Source organism: Phocoena phocoena, chromosome 10, assembly GCF_963924675.1.
Source record: "Phocoena phocoena chromosome 10, mPhoPho1.1, whole genome shotgun sequence".
Lineage (NCBI taxonomy): Eukaryota > Metazoa > Chordata > Mammalia > Artiodactyla > Phocoenidae > Phocoena > Phocoena phocoena.
The window spans coordinates 45,919,533-45,942,618 of record NC_089228.1 but is presented as its reverse complement, the minus strand read 5'-3'; the positions used below and the strand labels follow the sequence as shown (position 1 = coordinate 45,942,618).

At 55.4% G+C, this 23,086-nt stretch overlaps 1 protein-coding gene across 1 annotated transcript in view; it reads right to left on the bottom strand.

Annotated features, from left to right (window-relative positions):
• The window catches only part of VIPR1 (vasoactive intestinal peptide receptor 1), a 31,671-nt gene that overhangs the window by 7,310 nt on the left and 1,275 nt on the right, over positions 1 to 23,086 (bottom strand). The window contains 6 exon segments of the mRNA XM_065886128.1: positions 830 to 962; positions 1,389 to 1,492; positions 2,853 to 2,959; positions 8,910 to 8,969; positions 8,972 to 9,016; positions 13,008 to 13,116. Of these exon segments, the coding sequence (XP_065742200.1) occupies positions 830 to 962; positions 1,389 to 1,492; positions 2,853 to 2,959; positions 8,910 to 8,969; positions 8,972 to 9,016; positions 13,008 to 13,116 (558 nt within the window).

Genomic DNA, 23,086 nt, shown 5'->3' with positions numbered 1-23,086 from the left:
CAGGGAACTCCCTGGGGAGATTCACTTTCAATTTCACTCTCTGGGGAGAAGGTACTTCTGACCCCTGAAATAATGCACTGTCTCTGAGGTCACTCATGAGGCAAAAAGTCACTGACCACAGGGGACGGATGGGAGCCAGGGCTGGTCTTGAGCTCTCTGTCTCAGCTCAGGGGGCACTCAGGGAGGAGGCCCTGAGCACAGAATCACTTGGAGATGGACCCCTTAGTGATGGGCGATGAATTCCTTAAATGCTCTCTTAAGCTCCCTTGCCTAGGAAGGTCCAGAGTGACTGAGGGCAGGGGAAGAATAGAAGAAGAGGAGGGCTGTGTGGGTTTGGACTGACTCCAGAAGGCAACGGGGGGAGTAGGAAGGGGGGCACGGTGAGCAGAGCCATGGGTATGCAGATGGCAGAGAGGAGGGATGGAAGGAAGCTTGAATGTCCTTGCACGATGGGGAAACTGAGGAAGGGATCTCCCTAAGGTCACATAGGAAGTTAGCAGCAGAGGCGGGAAGGGGGCTGTGGGCTCTGGCACGAAGTGTACCACTTTGCACCCAGGAGAGGTGTTTTTCATTGGCAGGAGTAGGTGTGTGAACTCCCAGATGGCCAAGCAGCATCTCCTGCTGCTGGGAGGGAAGCGGGATCCAAGGAGCTGGCAGGCAGGGTCGGAGGGGGGCCATCTTTGGAGCGAGAGAGAGAAAGAGAGAGGGAGAGAGAGAAAGGGAGAGAGAGAGAGAAAAGGGGAGACAGGAGGGAGGAGAGGGAGAAGAGGAGATTCAGGTGAGAGATGGCAGAGGTGGGCCAGGGAGGTGGGCCTGGGCAGGTCCTCACCGAGCCCTTGGAGCAGTGGTCCGACTCCCTGCTGTCGAAGAGGGCCAAGTCTTTGATGAAGACAGCGGTGGCCCTCAGGATGAAGGATATGAAGAGATGCATGTGGATGTAGTTCCGCGTGCAGTGGAGCTTCCTGTGGGAGGTGGCCAGATCTAGGAGGCCGAAGGGGCCTCAGACCCCCACCCCAACCAACAAGTCCAGTGCTCGGAGGAAGGGTAGGGCTTGTAGCCTCTGAATGCAGGCCCCACCCCGAAGGGGGGCCCTGTCCCCAGGTATCCTACCCATGTGTGCAGCCTGGCTTGCAGGTGCCTCATTCCAGGGCACAGGCCCCGCCCGCTGGTGCCCTATCCCCAGGTACAGGGCATCCTGTGAGGGATGAGGCCGACACAGGTGAACACTTCGAGCACCCTGCTGTCTCTAGGGGAGGCTGGCCTGGCGGGGGCGCTGGGGAAGGACTGTGTGATACCTGGGAGCCGACAGTGGAGGGGGCAGAGCATGCCTGGGTGAGGAGTGACCTGGCTGGTCTGCTTTGAGACCTGTTGCAGGAGCTGGTCCTCACCTGAACAGGCTCAGGATGGCAGTGGCGACCAGGAGGGTGGCGAGGGACAGGCTGTAGCCGACGGTGTAGCCAGTCTTCACAGAACTGTAGAACATTGTCTGCTGCTGCTAGAGGGAGGTGGGTGAGGATCTTGGGCGGGGGTGGGGGGACTCACCTAGGGGGTGTTGGCAGAGGCGGGGTGCCCTATACATCCTGCCTCCCATCCCTGCCTTGGCAGATGAGGAGGCTGAGGCCCAGGGCTCCCAGGAGTAGCTGAGTGGCCCCTTCCAGTTCCCAGAGCCCCTTTCTCCCTGGTTTCCACAGATGAGACAGGACTGCTTCCCAGGGTCGGGAGGGGGTTGAATGCCCTTTCTCCGCTCCTTCACAAGGGAAATGTCAGTGGGGGAAGGAGCGAAGACCTCACACGATCCATTGGTCCATCCATTCATTCTTCAGTCACGTGTCCAACAGCCCTTCTGGGCCAGCTCTGGGCTTGACGTCCTCGAGCACAAGACTGCTTGCCCTTCAGACCCCCCACATGAGGCCCTCTCACCAAGTGGCGAGGAATGGACAATGGTAAAGAAGACGCTAGGGGGAGGGTAATTTCCCATTTGGGACTCTCAGAGGCTGGATTTAGCGGGAGGAGGGACAAAGCTGGACACCAAGGGCTTCCTGCTGGCCCCTCCCCATGGACACACACGCAGAGCCATGGTCACTGGGCCACCCCTCCTTCCTCCCCACCTTCCACACCCTGCTGGAACAGAGGCCAGTGGTCAAGAAGGATCCTGCCCGAGGATCTGGTGGGCTTTTAAGGCCTCTGAGGAAATTGCTGCCCTCTTGGGAGGAGTGAAAGCCTTGTCTGTGAAGGGCTTTGGGGGTGGGACAGAAGTCATCACAGACAGACTACATTCACCCACCAAAGCAGCGAGGGGCTCCTAGCTTGGGACTTCAGTTATACACCAGCCTCCCCATCAATGTCCTTCCCTGGCTCCTGGCCCCACATCCTTACAGAGACCACCTATGCTCCACCTGCTCCAGGGCAGATCCCCATCCTGGGACTGAGGACAATGGTCCTGTCCCTGTCCCTGCCCCTGACTGGCTCCTGGGTATCTGAGGCTGGTTCATTCCAGGGTCCGCACCTCAGTTTCTCTTCTGCATGTGACAGGTGGGATGGGCTCTGTCTGCCCTGCCAGGGCTGTATCAAGGCTCCCACGAGGGAGTGGAGTGGCCTGGCCTGGGGGTGCTGCTTCTGCTTTGATGCTGTGAGTCATCCTCCTGGAAGCCCCCTCCTGGATCCTGTCAGGGGAGCCAGGGGATGCACCCCTGGGAATGTGGGCCTGGAGAGGGAGGAGGCTTGAGGAGGGCAGACCCTGGGAGTCCTGGCTCCGACATGGAAGGCAACTGTGTCCCTTGGTGGGAGAGAGTGGAAGGAACTAGTGGGCCCAGGTACTCTAGCGTGTGTGTGTGGGGTGCACTGAGGCCCACCTCGTCCAAACTCGATGCGTTGTCATCCAAGCCACAGGCAACGGGGTAGGGACCAGGCTCCAGGGGCGTCCAGCCCTCGTCAGTGCAGCTGCGGCTCACGTTGCGGCCTGGGTGGAGGGCAGGGGCAGAGAGGAGAGAGGTTGAGGCAGGGAGTGGGTAGGCTGGAGGAGTAGGCATGGGGCCTGGCTGTCTCTCTGCTCAGCCCTACTCTCACCACCCCCTGCGGCATCAGGCTCCAGCTGTTCTGACCTGGACACCCAGGGCATCACGGGGCAGCCTGGGGCAGGGAGAAGCACCTCCAGGGTGGCCGGGGGACGCACCAACACAGATGACAGCCAAAGCAGACATTCCTGCCCCTTGTCGTGTCGGAACCTGACCCCAGGCGCAATGTAAGCTCTGGTCCTTGTCACGAGCAGCCTGGATCCTCGGCGTGGAACGATCCCTGGCCCTTGTCATGAGCTGAATGTTGAGCCCCGTCACAGGGCCACGGATGCTGGTGTGGCAGATGCTTCCTCTGTCTGTCCTGTAGGTACAGACAGCAGCCTTCTGGCTGCGGCAAGGGGCCCAGGCCTGCCCAGCCCTCCTGGGTCAGCCTGCCTGGGCCTACGGGTCTGGGTTTCCTCCCACGCCTGGGAGCTGGGCGTTCAGATGTGCTGCTGGCGAGGGACCAAAGGTGAGGCGGGAGGGGGTGGGCGTCGGAGGACCTCTGATAGGGGCACAGGTGTGAAGCCCTCACACACGGAGAAGGGGCACCTGCCCAGGCAAAGGCAAGTATGAGAATAATTGAGCTGTGCACCATTGCAGAATCTCGGGGCTGAACCACTAAGGCTGGGGTTCCGGGACAGTGGCGCTGTCCGCTGTCCCCGGAGGACCAGGGCTGCAGCTAAGGGGCAGGACCACTGAGCGGCCACGTGAGGTGAGGGGTGACCCCAAGGCTCCCCACTCGCCAGGGAGGGGAGAGGCTGAATAGAAAATGGGTGAGCCAGAGAAGAGCTCTCTGCCCCCGTCCCAGGACTCATTACAGAGGCACTGAGTCCAGGACACAGCCTTCCTGCCAGGCTTGTTGTGGGAGAGGAAAGGAGAAGGAGGAAGGGGGAGGGGAAGGAGGAAGAAGGAAAGGAGAGGGAGGGAGGGAGGATGAGGGGAGAGAGAACAGGTAGGAGGAGAAAGGGGTAAGAGGATGAGGAAGAAGGGGGAGGGGAGAGAAAAGTAGGGAAAGAGATAAGGCGAGGCGATGAAGAAGAGCTGAGAGAGAAGATGGGTCCTGACATCCTTGCTGTCCAGCTCCTTTCTCACCTGCACCACCACCATCAGCACCTCCATCAGCACCAGCATCACCATGACCATGACCATCACCATCACCACAATGCACGTTTTGAGAACCTTTCCCAGGTACACTGTACAGAGCGCTTCAGGCGTATTATCTTTTTGAAGCCCCTCAACCACCCAGTGGGAAAGTAATCCCATTTCACAGTTGAGAAGTAAGGCTCCAAGAGGCTGGTCACTTGCTCAAGGCCACATACATAGGAGAGGGTAGAGCAGGTGCGGTCCCATAGTCTTCCCAGGTAACCTTGGCCCTCATCGGTACTGAGGTGACCGAGGACTTGTTTCAGGTGTCCAGGTGCAGAGCTGTAGGAGGCGTCAAGCCATCCTGAGCTCAGGGAGGGTCACTGTGCAGATGTTTAAAATTTCCAAACCTTACCGTGTGCTCAGAACATCCCAGGTGATTCCCTATTCCCTATTTCTGTAAATCCTCCTGGCCACCATTTGAAAGAGGTTCTTGTCACCCTACTTTATGGATGAGGAACTGACGGACAACTAGGGGTAGGGGGATAACCAGGAAGGAGCAGCCCGTTGGGTCTCTTTCCACTGTGAGGTCCCAGGGGTGGCAAGAAGGACTTTGCTGAGGAAGGGACCCTAGGTTGGGCCAGTTTCTTGCCCTGGTGGCCCATTTCTGCACAGGCCTCCCAACCGCACTGCCACAGGAGGCTCCCAGGGCATGAGAAAAATCTTCACGCTGCCCCTCTGCACACCGCCCCTCCTCACCCCCTCAGCTTTCTCCCGTTGCAGCAGAGGGTGGGCCGGCCTGGAGGCTTCAAGCAGCCACTCATCAAACTGCAGGCCCCCATCAGCCCCAGATCTCAGGAGCTCACTGGGGGCCCGGAGGCCATTCCCCTTCCCAGGATCTGATTCTTGGGGGACTGACCCTGCCAGACTGGGGCAAGTAGGAAAAAGGGGACAAGGCCAAACCAGCCAGTCTTAAAGCAGGGACACTAAAGCTCAGGCTTTGGGTTCCCCACTGGCCGGAGGGTCCAGGGCTCGATGAGGCCAGGCCCATGACATAGTGGACACCTGAATCCACTATGAATTAAGCTAGTGAGGCTGGGTGACCCATCAATGTCTACACAGCAGCATCACATGCCTTCTGTGGGAGCGGTGGGGAGCAAACATTAATGTGTTAAGGCTCGTGATCAGGAGTTACCAATAGTCCCATTAAAAGCGGGGACGCCAAGAGTGAGAGAGGTTGGGTGACTTGCCCATGGTCACACAGCAAAGAAGCAGCAGGCCTGGGATGCAGACCGAGGTCAGCCTGACTCCACATCTTTTTGGGCTCCCAGCAGCGGCTGAAGGGGGACTTTGTCCCTTGGAGCCCTGATTGCCCAGAGAGCAAGGGAGGGCAGGGGATAGTGGGGCATCTTCAGGGCTGGGTGGCCTCTTTGAAGAGCCTGGGACTGAAGTCCAGGACTCCAAGGGAACTGCTCTTGAGATGATCTCAGTAGAAGTCACCATGGGACCCTGAGTGTCAACAGTGTCTTCCCCAGTCTGGGCTGGGGAACCGACAGACCCTGTGTGTGTAGAGGGGGCTACGGAGGGTACGAGAAAGGGCAAGGGACTTTAACCCTGTGCTGGGAGGGCCACTCCACATCCTCCCAGTCTCCTCCCGTTCGTCATGTCTCAAAAAAGAAGTCACGGCTGCCCTGCCCCCTTTCCTCCCTCAGTTCTCCACGTGAAAAGCCCTACTCGGTGACTGGGGCTAGAAATCGGGGGTCATTTTCTCCCCACTCACCTCTCTCCTCCCCCATCAGTCACCAGTCCTGCCCCAGCTTCCCTTTCCTCGACACCAGCACCGACCGTCTCATCTCCCCTGGATTAGGTAGGAGCCTCCTGATGGTTCTCCCTGTTTTCCTGCCCCTCCAACCCACTCCGCACCCTGAATCCTGGAGGGTTGTTCTAAAATCTAGACCTGATCGTGGCACTCTCTTGCTGAAATCCTGTCAATGGCGGCCCACCCCAGCCAACCAGGGCAGACGTCTTAGGTTGACAAGACCTTCTTATCTACGGCTTCATGTGATGCTGTGGGGAGGAGGTGCCCCACAGACCCCATAGACACAGGTAATACAGACTGTGGTGTCTTCTTATCAAAATAGCCCTCCTACTTTTAACTCTTAAAAAAAGTCTCTTCGAATATTTAATGGCAAAAACACCACAGGTGAAAGACATGCAGACCACAAATGAAAGGACTAGACCTCCACAGTTGGGAGACTGGGATTGACATATATACACTACTATGTATAAAATAGATAACTAATGAGAACCGACTGTATCGCACGGGGAACTCTACTCAGTGCTCTGTGGTGACCTTAACGGGAAGGAAATCCAAAAAAGAGGGGATATGTGTACATGTATAGCTGATTCACTGTGCTGTACAGCAGAAACTAACAACATTGTAAAGCAACAATACTCCAACAAAAAATAAATAAATTGAAAAAAAAAGGACTAGACCTCCACAAACATTTTGGTGCCTTGGTGAGCAATCTTTGCCTGGCCACCCCTCCTTCCCGGGTTCTTTACCCAGCCTGGCCAAATGACGTCTTTTAACTCTCTTCAGCTTTCCCTGTAGAACCAGGTCCCTTCCAACCCTTCCAGAGAAGACACTCCTTCCCCAGTCCTGTTACCCAGAGGGGCAGGAGTTGGGGTTGCCATCACTGCTATCCCACACTTCCCTTACATGCAAACTTTCCTCTTTGGAATTGAGGCTCACACCTTCTTCATCTAGCTGCCCAGGAAAACACAGCCTCTTTCCTTTACATATTCAGCCCCTAGCCCAGTCTCCTATCTCTTGCCATCATTTTCAGAGGCTAAGGCTGCCAAGTATAGCTAGACAGGTTGCTCACTGCACAACAAGGGCATCTGGCTGATGAACACTGGGGGCTAAAGTGTACCTCATATTCAGCTTGTCACTAGGTAGGTTCTGGTGAGATGTTGAATCCACCTGAGGAAGGGCTGCCTTTCTCTCATCTGCCGAAAGGCTTGGTGTGGGCCCCCCTGAGGCTGGCAGCCTCGGGGTTAGCCAGATGGTGGGCTGGACTCCAGGTTCTCAGGTGAAGGATCTCCCTTTACAATTCCAGCAGGGACAGAAGGAAGAGCCTCAGGAGGAATGCAATTAAGCAGGCGCTTCCAGGGATCCCAGGAAAGGCTGGTTGCCAGGGCTCTGCTGAAGGGAGCATTATGAGAGCTGCCAGAGGAGCTCGTCTCCTGTCTGCCCAGGTGCTGGGTCCCGCTGGAAGAGGGCTGGGCTAGGGGGGCGCTGGCCTGGAGTACGGCACACCTGTGGCTGACCCTCAGGGAGGGCATCCGGATCTCTCCCTCACTGCTGAGGTCACAACACCGGGCACTGGGGAGCGAAACTGGCCTGCTCCAAAGAGACCATTTGGTCCATCTCCCATTCCCACTTTACAAATAGGGAAACAGGTCCAGAGGGGCAAAGGCCACCTGGGGTGAGAGACTTTCTGCTCATCCTCTGAGCCCTTATCTAGGTCCCATTCATCACCAACCCTTCCCACCCCAGCCCTGCTCCTCCCTCTGTCCTCCCCCAGCTCATCAAACCCATACCTGAGCGGGGCACACTCGAGTCCTATCCCCCCTCCACCGCACCTTCCCGCTTCCCTCCTCTGCCCTGCTCTCCACCCGAGTCCAAACCATCATCATCTCTCGTCTGCCTTGGGGTTGGGTCTTCCTATTCGTACTCCTAGAATCCTGTCTTTGCACAGAAACCAGTTACCAGTTAAAAACCCGAACTGGACTGTTTCTGTCGCCTGCTTAACCCCTGCAGTGGCTTCTCAGTGACCGTAGGAAAAGCCCAAGTCCTGTCAGTCCTCAAGGCCTGCGTGGTGTGGCCTCTGCCCGCCTCTCTCTTTCCTCTCCTCCCTCCCCTGGGCTCACTGCTCTAGCCACACTGGCCTCCACTGAGTTTCCTCAGGGCTCATCCCATGGGCTGTTGATCCTCTGAGCGATCCCCCTGCCAGGACCTTTGCGGCTCTTTCCCAGCCCAGGTCTTCAGACCGCGGCTGCAGTAACACCTCCTCAGAGAGGCCGCCATGACGCCTGCCTTAGGTTGTTTCCCTCTCTTCTCTCTCCCAGCACCGCTTATCATTTATAATACATGCATTTGTTTTCTTGCTACACGCCTCTCCAACCAGAACGTGAGCTCCCCGAGGACAGAGCATTTTATCCCTCTGGCCCTCACTGTGCTTGTCTAGCTCAGTGCCAGTCAACATAGTAGGTGTTTAATGAACATTCACAGAATGAAAGGATGACTTACTGTGTCATCTTTAATTACTGGTAGCAAGACAGCCCACTTCCTAAAGAGCTTCCTGCTTTTCCTTTCTGCCTTGTATGTGAACGTTCACTTAGGCAGAACTTGACAAGGTGTGTAAGAAAGGTCAGTTTCGTAAAGTCAGAAAGGTCATTGCCTCTGAGTGGATAGCCCAAAACAATGGGAACATGGCAGCCATAACTATCAATCAGTTACCAGTTGCTGAGCAAGTATTTAGTGAGACCTTCCCACATGCTTATCTTTCTGTGAAGAGCTAATCAAATCCCATGAGTCCTTCAGAGAACTAATGTCAGTGCAACCTGTTCCAGGAAGCCGCCCCTGATTGCTCCAGCCTCTTTGAGCACCTCCTTTGCCTTCTCACTTCCTTGAGAGGTGAGTCCCTACTCCAGCCGGCTCTACTCCTGCCACCAAGCTCCTGCCCTTCAACCCAGGGTTCTTACCTTGAATGGGGGAGAAGAGTTTAAAGATGAGAGGGCAGGCCAAGACGACCACCTGGCCCGAGGGGTGGCTGGCCAGCAGGTGAGGTTGTCCCACATCTTGCTGCAGCCTGTGGGGTGAAGGCAGAGGACACATGGGTCAGCGTGGCCACCAGGTGCCTCCAGCCTTGGGGTCTGAGCCCACAGGCACCCACTCTTTCCTCCTCCTCCAGGCTCCCACCTTGAGGAGCCTCCAGTCTGAGAGGGGAGGCACAGCCCTGCCCAGGCTGTACGGGGAAAGGGAGAAGGAGGCATAAGTACAGCCCCATGGTCCTTGGTGAGAGACAGAGCGCCCCCTGTGTGTTTCAAACAGTGGTGGGGTTTTGTTTGTTGCAGAGACTAGGGGGGCCTTCCCGGCATTCAATGGGCAGGCGACAGGGATGCCAGGCAGGTATCCTGCATGGTCACGCACAGCGATGAATTGTGTAGTGTTTGGGACTTTCAAATGAGTTGCTGGGCGTTTGCATAGATGAAAACCTTTTGTGATGACCAGAGGCTAGACTCTTACTCCATTTTACATATAAACACAAGGTACTTGTCGTACGGGTTTGACAATACGAGTTTTCCAGGAATGCAACCGCCAAGTAAAGGAAGAGAAGACTGGGCTTCGTTGTGCTCTAAGAGTTGTTCTCACTAAGAGCTGTTCAATGTTTTGGAAAATCACCTACGACAATGCTGCCGTGAACCTGGGTCGGTGATGTAACCGGCATATATATCAATCTATGTTTAAAGCTGTCACATTCCCAGAATTTATATTTATAGGTACAACCTTTAGACTACGTCTTCTTATCTTTTGGTGTGATCGTGCTGGAATGTACACATAGTATTCCAGCACACATAGTATTTTATTATATGTGTCTTTATTTTTGTTTTACGTTATAACTAGAACATCATTAAAAAAAACTGTGTGTCCTAAATTTCATTTTATAATAGTAAGGGAGGCATTAGAAAATATTTCTTGTAAAAAGGAGCTGTTGGGTATGATAGGGTGATGGGTATATTGGGATTTAGCTAGTTCTTGAAGAGTCTTCATAAAACTCACATACAACACAGATGCCTCCAACCCAGTCACACTGTGAATTGTGACAGGGGTGGTGATTAGGGAGTGAGTTTGGAGTAAGCCCTGCATCGCAGGCTGAGCTCTCCGCTGTGTACCTATTAGCCTTGAAGGCCTGGCTGGTGACGGATGCACAGACCCCCTAGGGGTCTCTAGGGGTCCACTTTAATAGGCAGATGCAAATGCCATGGTTTTGCCTGTTCAGGGTCTGGGTGGCCCCGAGGAACAAGGACTCCTCTGGATGCCGTCCCCGGAGGGAGGTTTAATTGTCTCTTTGCAACCCTGCCAGTCCCATAGATTTACTCAGGAAACCCAACCCCTGAGCTAAAGTCAACTCCAGCTGGGCCAAAACCAGCCCAGCCCAGGTCCGAAGGTTCACGAGTTCCCAAGAAGGGGGCCTGGGAAGAGGAGGTGGAGGGACATCCCCACCTGGGGAAGAGCCTCGGGCCTCTGAATGCTAAAGTGGGCCGACAGGGGGGAGGGGTGCCATCTGGGGCTGCGGTAGCCAGGTGGCACCTGCAGCTGAAGGCTGAGAATGCCTGGATCTCCGTGGCCTGGTCAGAGTGCACAGCCTCCCTGCCTTGGGGACCTCATCCGCTACCACTCATCCTATCCTGAGTCTTCTGTGGCCTCACTCTGGCTCCCAGTCTCTCCTCCATTCCTGTGCCAGCATCTCTGGAGGCCATGTAGCTGCTCTTCAGGCCAGTCAAATCCTGCTAGTGATTTAAGTCCCTGTTCATAATATCATCAGCAAACATTTATGTAGCCTTTATATATGGGAGACACTGTTCTACCCTCTTTACATAAATAACTTATTTAACCCCCTCCCATTTTACACATGAGCAACTGAGGCACAGAGCAATTATGTAACTAGCCCCACGTCACGTCGCTGGCGAGGGGGACAGCCTGTTCACACGCTCCATCTCCAGCAAACCTCTTGCACTCTGCCTGGTCTGAAGGGCTCAGTGCCATTTCCAGGAATCTTGCATGGCTGGAGTGTGTATAGCCCTGACAATGCTGGGCACACCCTGTCTTGCAGGGCGGCTATTATGTTTGGGTACTTGCCAGGCTTCAGGCTCTCTGGATCTCCAGCGGCGGTCCAGATCAGGAGTGGATTCAGAGCTGGGTCTCTGGCCCTGAGTTCAGCTTCACCAGAAGAGGCACAGAGGGGAGGGAGGCTGGGCTCTGCTCTCAGGGCGGCTACGCTTGGCCTCAAGGAATCTCAGCACCACCAGGCCTGGGTTGTGAACTGTGCTGGGGTGCAGGCCAGCAGGCAGCGGGGGAGCCAGGGAAGAGGGGCTGGTAGGGGGCACGTGGTCAGGGAGGCGTCCTGCTGGAGACAGCAGGGTCGGGCAGCTGAGATGGGGTGACAGGCAAGAAAATGCTGGGCGCCTGGAGGGCCTGTGGTTGTGAGCTGGGCCTCGGAGTATTCCCTGTGTGTCTGCCCCAGGGAGGCCACTCAGGTCCCACCGCACACGTCATCAGGCCCACAGAGACCCACGGCCCAGGCTGGCTGAACATGCCCATTGGGTGCTGCCACCTCAACAGGAAAGAAAGCCCAGCCTGGGGTGGGGGGTGGCGAGGCAGGGGTGGGGGGCCTCCGCTTGTCGTTTTATAGACGTGTGTGCACAGAGAGACACACACACTGACAAGCACCCCCAGGCACACAGACTCACAAACACACACGCACATATACATACATGTACACTTACTTGCACATGGAAAAACCAGACACAAGCAAACACAGGCACAGAGAGACACACACAACTCACAGACACACATGTACAGACATGACTGAGCGTGCCACAGACACTCACACACACACACACACACACACACACACACACACACACACACAGCACACCAGGCAGACACATCCAGGCAGGTCCAGGCTTACACAAACACATGCCTCCAACACACAAAGACATTCAGAGTGAGTCACGGAGCTACACACCCCAGAGGCACAGCCATAGCCCTAGACAGACAGGGGCCAGGAGCACACAGCTGGATGTGCGTGAACATATGCAGAGCCTCTCACAAGGTCATGGGCAGACTCACCGCCCACAGACCCATACATGCCCTCCTCTGGATCTCGGGCCAGCTGCCTGGTGACAGGGTGTTGGCACCTGCCATGCACCCTGTGCCAGCAATGACCTCATTGGGATCACGAGGGTGGCCTGCCCTTGGGGCCCACAGTCTGGGGTCTGGGCCTCTCTGGGCTGTGCATGATCCCGGATCCCACTGTGGAGCCTTTCCGAGGCCTGTCTGCAGCCTGGTCCTGCCTCCCTGCCCTGGCGGGGGGGTGGGGCATAGGCAGCAGGCAGGTCCGGCCACCCCTCTACCCAGGCCGCAGTCTCAGGGCCCTGGGAGACAAAGGGCCGGCCCTCCTTGCGAGCTGGGAGAGGCAGAGGCCATCCGTGATGCTATACACACACTCACTACCTCTACGGGAGGCAGAGAGCCTGGGCGGCAGGGCCCAGGAGGAGGGGCCCAAGACGGGGTGCATAACTGCCAGTCTCAGGGAGATGGGGGCACTGGGGAGCCAGGAAGAAAGATGCTCCCTGCTCCTGAGCCAGGCTGCTACGTAGCTGTAAGCTCGGCCTCGGGGAGGTGACCTCTGGGAGGGAGGCCCGGAGCTGGTCTGGGCTCCCCACTGCTCCGGCCTTACCCCTCCCTCACAGGGAGCCTTGAACTCCATAGCCGCTCCCCACCTGCCACGGGCAGTAGGCCTGGGCGCCTTCCAATTTCCCAGCCTCTCTGCTTCTCCCAATCCTGCCCACCCTTCTGAGTCTGGCTCAGGCTGCAACTTTTGAAGGAAGCCATCTACTTCCTTCCGTTCTCACCCCAGGGCTGCTGAGCCCAAGGCGGGGAGCACAGGATTGGGGAGTGAAGACCAGAGGGTGCTGCCATTTGCTCTGATGGCCTCGACCTGAGAGTGGACCTGGGCTCACGGTGTGAGGGAGGGGGCCTCCTTGGGGGCTCCTTCTTGCCACTGGGGGCCTCACCTGTTGTTGCATTCTCCAGCTGGGCCTCCTTCAGGCACTGGTTGTGCTGTACCTTGATCATCTGCAGATAGTCACACTCCTCCTGCTGCAGCCCGACTTCCCAGCCGCCCTGGGGAACAGAGACAGGGAGGGGGACCCGTCACCCTCATCCACAGCCTACTTGTCATCCACGGACTCCAGGAGCACAGCGCCAAGCAAGGCCCAGTCACCGGACTGATCCAAGTTCCAGACTAAACCCCAATCCCAACCCCAGAGTGAATTCGACCTTAAACGGAAGCCTGACCCTGACCTAGATCTGACCCCAAACTCTTGTCCATTGTCCCCAAAGCAGGGTCTGCCTTGAGGGCCCTGTCATGGTTTCCTGGTGGTCCTAGCAGTACCATGGCTGTAACAACACTGTCTCTTTGTGGGTGGTACGGCTATGGACAGAGTTTAGAGGGCCTCTCCTTAGAGCCCAGAGCTGGCCCACTGGACTTTCCAGTTTGGGTTGGGAGCCCTCAGTCACTGCTTCAGACTCCATGGATGAGTGGGGCCCAGGAGGTGTCACCTCATTATGAGCTGGACCCTGGCTTCCTGTTCTTGGAGCCAGGCCTGGGAGGAATCCAGGAGTCTGGCTGCATCTTCCAGCCTCTGTCCTCATTCTAGGAGCCTGTGCTCAGTCCCCCTGGGTCACCAGGCTGGGAAGGGAATTCTGGGCCTCCTTGGCCAGATAACCCCAACCCCGCCTCCTTAGCTTCTGAATAACTCAAGCTCTGTCAGATCTAATGAGGGTGAGGGAGGTCTCAGGAAGTACAAGAGGCCCCTTTAGGATGGCTGGAGGTAAGGAAAAGGGACGGGAAAGCCCAAGCTTCTCCCCTCCCCTCCCCTGTGCCCTGGCCAGGGATTAGGGGTGAGATCTGACCTGTGTGCCAGGGAGACATCGGCACTGGGTCTGACATGTGAGTAGGGGTGATAGCTGCACAGGAACAGCCAGAAAAAGCAGGTCTTGGGAGCCACTGGGTGAGGAAGGGGGGTAAAGGCCTCCGTGAAGGAACCATTGGGCTGGTGGCAGCTTCTGTCTGTCTCTTTGGCTTTAGGGAAGTGGCTGCCACCTCACACCAGCTTCCTCATCTCTGCCCGGGGAGAAGAATGTCACAGTCCCAACAGGCTGTGGGGAGAGGCCAGCAAGATTGCTCCAGAATCAGAGTTTATCAGCATCTCTTCCACTTGTCCCCCCTCACCCTGGGACATGGTCTTCACCTCCCTGGACCTCAGTTTCCTGGTGGGCTAAATGGGCCTCAACCACCTCCCTTGCTGACCCAAAGGCTTCTTGCAGTAGGGCTGTGGGGAGAGCCTAGGTATGGTGGGGTCTCCATTATTTCCTTCTTTTAAGGGGTCCCCGTCTGGCATTGTTCTAAACAAGTCAATCCCATTGTAAGCATGTGACCCCCAAAGAGGGACCATACTCTTAAATCTCATATCTTTTCTTTTTTTTTTTTTTTTTTTTTTTGCGGTACACGGGCCTCTCACTGTTGTGGTCCCTCCCGTCGCGGAGCACAGGCTCCGGACGCGCAAGGCCCAGCGGCCATGGCTCACGGGCCCAGCCGCTCTGCGGCAAGTGGGATCTTCCCGGACTGGGGCATGAACCCGCGTCCCCTGCATCGGCAGGAGGACTCTCAACCACTGCGCCACCAGGGAAGCCCCCTCGTATCTTTTCTTTTAAACAGTTATATGAACAAGCGTATCCTGCTCCACAATAGATCTGTGTTACTTTCCATATGCCAAGTTTTAAATGACTTTCCAGCTAATATCTTTACCCTAATTGGCTGGTAGCGTTAATGGTCCAAGATGGAACCCACGTTCACTATGTGGCTTGCAGGCTCATGGCCAGTGAGGTCTGGGTGCTGGGGTCACATGCTTCCCCTCCTGCCCAGAAGGGCCGGAAATACTCATGGTGCTTTGTCTTAAGGGATCTGTGTCTGGCTCATCCTGCTGGGGCATGGGAAGACGGGTGGCCAGAGGGATCCCAGAGGTGGCCTCTGGGAGAGGAACCCAGGGATTGGCCTCCCCAGTTTGCGTCCCACCATTGGTCTCTCTTGCTTGCTTGGAGCATGTTTCTCCCCAAGGTAACTTCCCAGCGTGTTGTCCTTCAGCAACAGGGTTTGTTCCGCCTTCTGGTTCTCCCCTGGCCTGGCCTGCTTCTCCTGCCCATTTTCAGCTGCCATCACCCCACAACATGAAAGCAGAATGGGTAGTAGTAGACATCTGTGTTGCTGCCTTCTACCATCCTTCACCTTCCTCTGACGCCATGTCCTCACCTCTACCTGGAAAACCACGTCCTTTCTCACTCTTGGTCTATGGGGTTCTGATGAACCCTCTTCCAGGGGATCAATATACGACCAGATTTAAGCCAGTCAAAGTGTTCCTGGCCATAGTCCCTGGCACATGGCCTAATTCAGGCTCCTCAGAGCCAGGAAGCTCATTCCTGGGACCTTGGATTAAGCAATTAGGCAAGTGGATTTGTTCTCTCCCACTGGACTGGGAACCTCAAAGGACGCAGGGCGCAGGGGCTAGAACTACCGCCACCACCTTATTGCCAAGTATAGCACAATGATGAAGCCACACAGTTAAAGGAAGGATAAAGAGGTAGAGAAAAACTGGATCCTCTTGACATTGTCTGAGCCCCTGAACGCAGCCATGCCTGAAATCAGCCCTGCTTCCAGGAACGTGACTGAATAACTTTCTGTATGGCTTAAGCCAGTTGAGTTTTCTGTCCTTGTAACCAAGAGTCCAGACTTGTGCTCTGAAGACAGGACAATGGATGCCTTCATTTGCTGAGCCCTCTTAAGCCTGGGCTATGGCCATGCTGTTTGCCGGGACACGGTTATTTTCCAGTCACTGAGGGCATCGTAGGGCTCCTGGTGGCTTCTGCCTGCTATTTTCTGAGGGTGAAGGGGTGTGGGGTCACCTTCTCTGGGCAACTCTGCTCCCCCAGCAGCACAGCCACAGTGTCTCTCCTGAGAGGCAGTGTGTAGAGGAAGGGCAGGAGCCCTTGGGATAACCTGGGAGCCTGAGGGTATCTCTGAATAAAGTGAGGGTGGTCTAGAGCACAGGTCCCCAACCCCCTGGGCTGCAGGATTAAGAACCAGGCCACACAGCAGGAGGTGAGCGGCCGGCAAGCTAGTGAAGCTTCCGTTGCTCACATTACCGCCCAAACCATCCCCCCCATCACTCACATTACTGCCTTAATCATCTCCCCCACCCCCACCTCACCCTGTCCGTGGAAAAATTGTCTTCCACGAAACCGGTTCCTGGTGCCAAAAATGTTGGGGACCACTGGTCTAGAGGATGAGTTCTGCTTTCACCACAATTGGGTGCTGGGCCCCATCTGGAGAAGGAGGGTAAAGGAAATAGAGACCCAAAGAGGGACTGGAGGTCACTCAGCAATGCACATTTCCAGAGGGACCTAAGTCTCTGGCCACTGGTCTGGACTGCATCAATCCCTCTCCATGGCCTTGTCTTGGGCCATCTGGTCAGCCATTGCCCGTTGGAGGACAGGGCCAGGACAGCTGTCTCTAGCCCTTATCACTGAGGAATTCAGGCAGACTATGGACTTCCTCTTCTACATACTTTCCTATTCTAAACATCCTCATTATCCATCTGGACTCCAGACACACAAAAGTAGAAAATTCCCAGCCAGTTGTAGCCAAGTCTAATGGTCCCAGGGAAGGGTTCCAGGGGATGATATAACTGGTGTGTGGGGTTCACAGAGAATGAGAAGTAGTGGTGGGCCTCTGATGTTGTGTAAGAGTTTGACAATTAGAGGTAGAGTAAGAACATTCCAGAAAGTAGGAGCAGTGTGTGCGGAAGCGTGGAGGCATGAAAATGCCTAATATATTCAAGGTTGCAAGAAGCCCGATGTGGCTGCAGCAAGGGGCGCTGGAGGCATCAGGAGACAAGTTGGGAGACGTAGGCAGGGGCCAGGCCGCATCACCTCTGCCTGGACTAGTGTAGTAGCTCTCAGCCCCACCACCTGCAACCTGAGGGATCTTTGTAAAATGTGTATCCCCATCCTCGTTCTCCTGCATCAAATCTCTGATGGTCCTAGGAGTCAAAGCCCAGACATCAAAACTGGCATTCAAGATCCTTCCTAATCCCACCACTGCCTAGGTCTCCCAACTTGCCTCCTGCCACCTCATGTGGAGAGGAGGAAGCAGGCCTCAAAGTCAGTCTCACCTTGCAGTTGGTTTAAGATGAGAGTTTCAGGCCAGACTGGACCCCCAATACCTTCTCTGTGACAGCAGTTCCTGAGCCCAAAAGAAGGGACTCAGGCAAGAGTGAAGAAGTCCATAGCATTCCTTCAATCCTGATCCTGTGTCTCCTGCCATTTTGTTGGCCGGATGGGGGAGGTGACTGACTGGGGGTTTGTAGGAGAGTCCTGAGTATCTGGCTGGGGGCGTGGATTAGCCAAGTCTTGTTAATCCCACTTGCTCAGTAGGCCTCTTCCTCTTTATTCCCACCGTGAGGGGCTTGGGAGAGGCCCTGCTTCCTCTTCCTGACGTGGGGCTGCCTGAGATATAGGGCAAAGGCTGCGGTTCTGGGGGAAAGTGTGAAGGTGCTGAGAGTCGTAGCTGTTAGATGCTAGGGGCTCAGAGAGACAGGGTGAGGCCAGCTCAGGTGTTGTGGGCCATACGCAACCCCCTCAAGGGAAGCTTGAGACCACAGCTACCGGTCTTGAATCAGAGCCTCCAGCTTCATCCCAGGGCCAGAGAACTACGGCTGGAGAAGCCATGGGAGACCGAAGCAGGGCGGTGGGTGCGCATGAGTCCCTCTGAGGAGCAGCTAGTCTGTGAGAGGGGTCTAAAATGCAGCAGGCTGGAATAGGTGAGACAGGAGAAAGAACTTCCTGCCTGTAAATTACCAAGCACTGTGGGCCACCATGGATGATTTGTGCTTCTGAGGTTTGTCAAAGGAGGGCTCTTTTTTTTTTTTTTCCTGTTAGAGATGGTTGGAACAAGCTGGGGAATGGGGAGTAGAGAGCGGGGGCTCGGGAGGGTCACATTTACCATCCTCCCATTACCATCCCGTATCCCACGATTTATTTAAGCTCCTCCCTGCCCCCCACTGAAATAAGGGGCAATAAAGAGTCATGAGGGGAAACTGAGGACCCAGAGAGAAAGCAGTGTGATCAAAGGCACTCAGGACTGCAACCCAGCTTCCCCGGCTGTCCCCTTCATTTTGGCTTTTGTGTTTGAATTGGTAAGGAGATGGAGATCTTGTAGCCAAGGAGGAGGTGAAGGGGAGAGGAGAGAAGGAGTAAAAGGAGGAAAGAATGGGGGCAGGCATAGGAAGGTAAGGTAAATCATGGGATCCAGCAGTCACGGAAAACAGGAGAAACATGCTCCTAGCTTTGCAGAGGGCACTAAAAGAAGCTGAAATTATCATCTTAGTGGGAAGAGACACAAGGGAGTCTGTTGGGCTGATGGGAATGTATAATAGCTTGATCTGGGTGGTGGCTACATAGGTGCACACGTGTGAGATAATTCCTTGAGCCATCACTTCAGATTTGTACATTTCACTAATTAAAAACTGCCTCTAAAGTCCCAGGGCGTCATGTGACATGCCATTGCCACTTTGGAAGAAGTAGCTCCTCTTATAAGAGAGCGGAGCCTAGTTAAGTCCACAAGTTCTGGAAGCGTACTGTCTGCCACTTCTGGGCTGGGCGGCCTTGGGCAAGTCACCTCACCTCATCTGTAAAATGAGGACAATGACAGCACCACCTACATCCAGGGTTGTGTTGGGTCACATGTAAGGGACATGAGGGGATTGCCAAGGGTTAGCAGTTGTTGCCAAAGCCCCAGCTCAGCCCAGCCCCTCATGCCCGGCTGCCTTGCTGTCTATGCCCGGACCCAGCCTAGCGCCAGCCTGTATGCCCTGCGGAACCCCAGGCAGTCTGAATGTCCTGCCCACTGACAAGGGGCAGCAGTGCCCTCCAGAGGAAAGGTCTCAAGCCTGGTTTTCCCCTACCCCCTACTGCAGTCTGATTTCTCTCCCCCTCCCTGTATTTTGACATCCTTTTGCCAATAGTCCAAAGCCTCCTGTCTCTGCAAGTCCTGGGGAAGGCTGAGCTCTGGCGGGGTAGGAGGGTGGAGTGAGAATTGGTGTTTGTGGATGGCGGGTAAGAAAAAGAGTGGAGACATAGGGCTTGGGATGCAGGCTTGGGTTTGGGGCAAGAAAGAACTTTCCTCAGCTTAGGGTGGTACCAGGGCAAGGGCTCTCATTATTAGGAGAATGCAAGCAAAGGCATTCAGCCTGGGGTTAAACCTGGTCCCTCAAGAGGCCCTTCTTGCAAGGTTTACTGAGGGCCATGAAGCCTTACAGGCTTTCTTTGCAGAGGATCGCCACAAGAATGGCCAGCAAAGCCGGGGCGGCAGAGACTCAGGTTTAAATCCTCTGTCCTTTGAAAGTCATCCTGGGCACCACTGGGGAAAGACACTCAGTTTCAAACACGGTGTCTGTGGGTGATGTTGATGTCGGGTCACCGGCAGAGAGCAGGGCACTGACAGGGAGCCATGACTCCTCGATATGTCGGCTGGTGACCTCTTCTCCTCCTCTGATGACCCCCTGGGCAGGAAAAACTTGTTTTTAAGGTGGTGGGAGGCACTTCCTGGGAGATATGGACCTTCACATCATGAACCACATGAGAGGAGGTGCGTATAAGATTGGGCCCTGTCCAGTGAAGCCCAGCTTCCTGCCCACCCACCCTGCTCCAGGCCTCCTGCTCATCCCCTCACCCACCTGCCAGCTCGCTGTACAGTCCCATCATGGCACAGGCAGGAAAGGTCCTTGTAGTAGGTGCAACCCTCCCACCTTGATAATATCACCACTCATCTTGTGATGCTGGATTAAATGCTGCTGGGGGATATCTGAATATTGACTATTAAGGAATCCCTGTTAATTTTGTTAGGTGCGATAATGGTATCATAGTTACATAGGAAAATATCCTTTGATTTTAGAGATGCATCTTAAAATAATTTGTTCTATGATGTCTATAATGTATTTCAAAATAGTTTGGCCAAAAAAAGCAAATGATGCAAATATTAATGGTTAAAGGTTAATAATTTTCAAATCTAGACATTGGGAGTGGACAAACACAGGACATTCCTATACTGCCTGCCATTTTGCTGACATCACTCCAAGAAATGGGTATTTCCATGTTCATTATACTATTCACTCCACTTAAAAAAAATATGTTTGAAAATGTTCACAATAAAAGTTAAAAAAAAACCCATAATGTGATGGAAAGATTAAATTGTATTTCTTTTTCTTCTGAAATACATCGAAGGTATGTGGGAGAGTTTGCATGTATTGTACATTTTCCTGGGTGCAATGAGAACAGCTTTGTGTTGGGAAAGTCAGTGAGGGGAGGGCTGAGTCTGGGAGGATGATGACAAAGAGCAGGGAGAAAGGGACAGGGCTCTGTCTAGTCCCCTGGCCCCATTCCTGCATCCACGTCCAGGGGTGTCACAGCGAAGGGCCCCTGCGAGTGGCAGGCTCCACCCAGGCTGGGTTGCCATGAGGCTGCCTGCGTGCAGGGAGGCCCATCATCCGTTGCCTGCCTGGGCCTGGAGCCTCACCCCCCAAACTGTCTGGCCGCCCATGAGGAAGCACTACTCCCTGTCCCCAGTACTCCCGCCTGCCCTGGAAGCCCCTGGGCAAGGGGGGCAAGAGAGGGCTGAAGAAGGGTCCCTAGGGCTCCCAAGCTGGGGATCAAGAGGAAAGAAAGACCTGTCACATAGTTCACACAGCACTTTCACCTCCTTCAAGTCTCACTGAAGTCCTGACTGGACGGCCAAGCCCATTTCACAGTCAGTCGTGATGCTGGGGGTGGGTGGGTGGGAAGACTCTGCCCCAGCCAGGGTGGAGCTGGCCTCTCTTCCCATTTCTCTTGAATCTTGGGCCAAGGGTTCTCACCCTCCCTTTTGTGATGGGGAAACAGAGGCCCTTCCACAGAAAGGAAACATGCTCTCCAGGTCAACTGGCCATTGCCATGGAGTAAAGGGAGGACCCAGCTCAGGGTCCTTATCATGGAAGCTCTAGAAACGTCAGGAAAGATGGAGACTCAGGGGAGCATGGGAGGGTGGAAACCTCTGAAGGGAGCTCGCTCTTCCAGTGCAGTCCCTGGGGAGCCCTGGGCAGGTCTAACTGACGTTGTCCCTTGACTTAAGGAGGAGACCTGACCCCTCTGTAGCTGTGTTTCCTAAAGCCCATAGGGTGGCTTGCTGGGGGCCGGGAGGGCTGGGTAGCCATGGACAGCTTCTGGAGCAGCTGGAAGCAGAGGGCTGGGGCTGCATGCCTACGGCAAGGTGAAGCCTTCAGGAGCAGATGGCCAGCAACCTGCTTCAGAGAAGAATCAGAGGAACCAAGTGTCCCCCAAGCCCAGGGCCACCCTAGTCTCTGGGGGGAACTGAGGGCTTCCTCCACTTTCTGGGGTCAGGCTCATTGGTCCTGCCAACAGAGGTTGTTTTATGGTCTCAGGTGGAAGGTTGGACCATTTGGCTGAACTCTTCAGGGACTGCTCTTCCTCCTCCAGGGAGCCTTCCCTGACTGCTCCTCTCAGCAACCCTTGCCCCATTTCTGGGCAGCTGCACCCCACACCCACCTGGGTTGGTTCTCCTGGGTCACTGGCTCAGCTCTCCCCTACCAACTGGAGAATCTTCCCAGGGCAGGGCGTGGGTCTGCTCCTTCTCTATGACAACTCCCGCCCCTGCCCTGGGCTGGGCACTGGCCTGAGCAGTTCTGCTACCAGTGAGGAGCCCCTGTGCCTGCTGTCCAGGGGGTGGGGGTAGTGGAAGGCCTGGAGGGTGGTCTTGGGGCGGACTTCCTCTTCTGAGACACTGGAAGTTTTCTTTCCTTTTTTTGCTTCCCTGTTCAGAGATTTCCTCTTCACAGACTGAGGTCAGGGCTCCATAAACAGGAGTGATAAGGCCTTGGGCTTTCAAACTGAACTTTGCAGCTACCATTTTATGACTCTGGTAACGTACTCCCCCCCCCGCCACCCCCCCCCCACCCCCTGCCAAGTCTGGCTGGAGTAGGATTGCCTGGTGTCCATTCCTTATGGGAGCAAGTGCTGGCTAGTGGGGAGGAGGGAGAAATAGAGAGGGAAATGGGAGCCCCTCATTCCAGCCTGCCCTCATCCACTCCTGGGTGAGTCCCTTCTGCTCTCATCCAGTCCTGGGTGAGCCCCTTCTCCCTCTGTGGGCCCAGCCCTGCACTGGGCTGTAGGGGACATGGGAGGGTGAGAGACCTTAGCCCTTGATCCCATGGGATGGTCAAAAGAGCCCAGGCTGGGAGGTGAGTAGGGTTGAAGGGTGGGGTCAGAGGGGGAAGGGCTGAGTGGGCTGGAGCAATCAGGGAAGGCTTTCTGGAGGAGCAGCTCAAGTTGGGAACTAACCAAACAAAATGTGGAAAGAACAGGGGAGGGTAGGCATGGGAAGAGCCAGGCTTTGGACTTTCTCAGGAGGTGGGGGGCAGATGTTGCACGAGAAGGGGCCCCACTGAAATCACTCTGCCCCTAAGCTGAGAAGCCTCCAGGGATGGGAGAATGGGGTGCCAGTGGCGGTCTCAAGATCCCTGGCTCATCCAGGGAGAATTTTTTTTTTTTTTTTTTTTGTGGTACGTGGGCCTCTCACTGCCATGGCCTCTCCTGTTGCGGAGCACAGGCTCCGGACGCGCTGGCTCAGCGGCCATGGCTCACGGGTCCAGCTGCTCCGCGGCATGTGGGATCTTCCCGGACCGGGGCACTGTCCCCTGCATCGGCAGGCGGACTCTCAACCACTGCGCCACCAGGGAAGCCCCTCCAGGGAGAATTTGAGTGGTTGGAGCCCAAGGGTGGAAGAGCCCGAGGGTTGCTGTTGAGGCCTGGAGGCTTTGTGATACTGAGAGGCTGTAAGTGGTGCCAGAGCTACGGCCTCAGGGCCAGAACTTGGTGAGGCTTTGAGTGCTCAGGAGGTGGGTCTCACCACGGCCATTAGTGGGAGGAGAGGAATTATGCCAATTGTCTTAAGGCCTGCTCCCAGGACAAACAATGAGCACCCCAT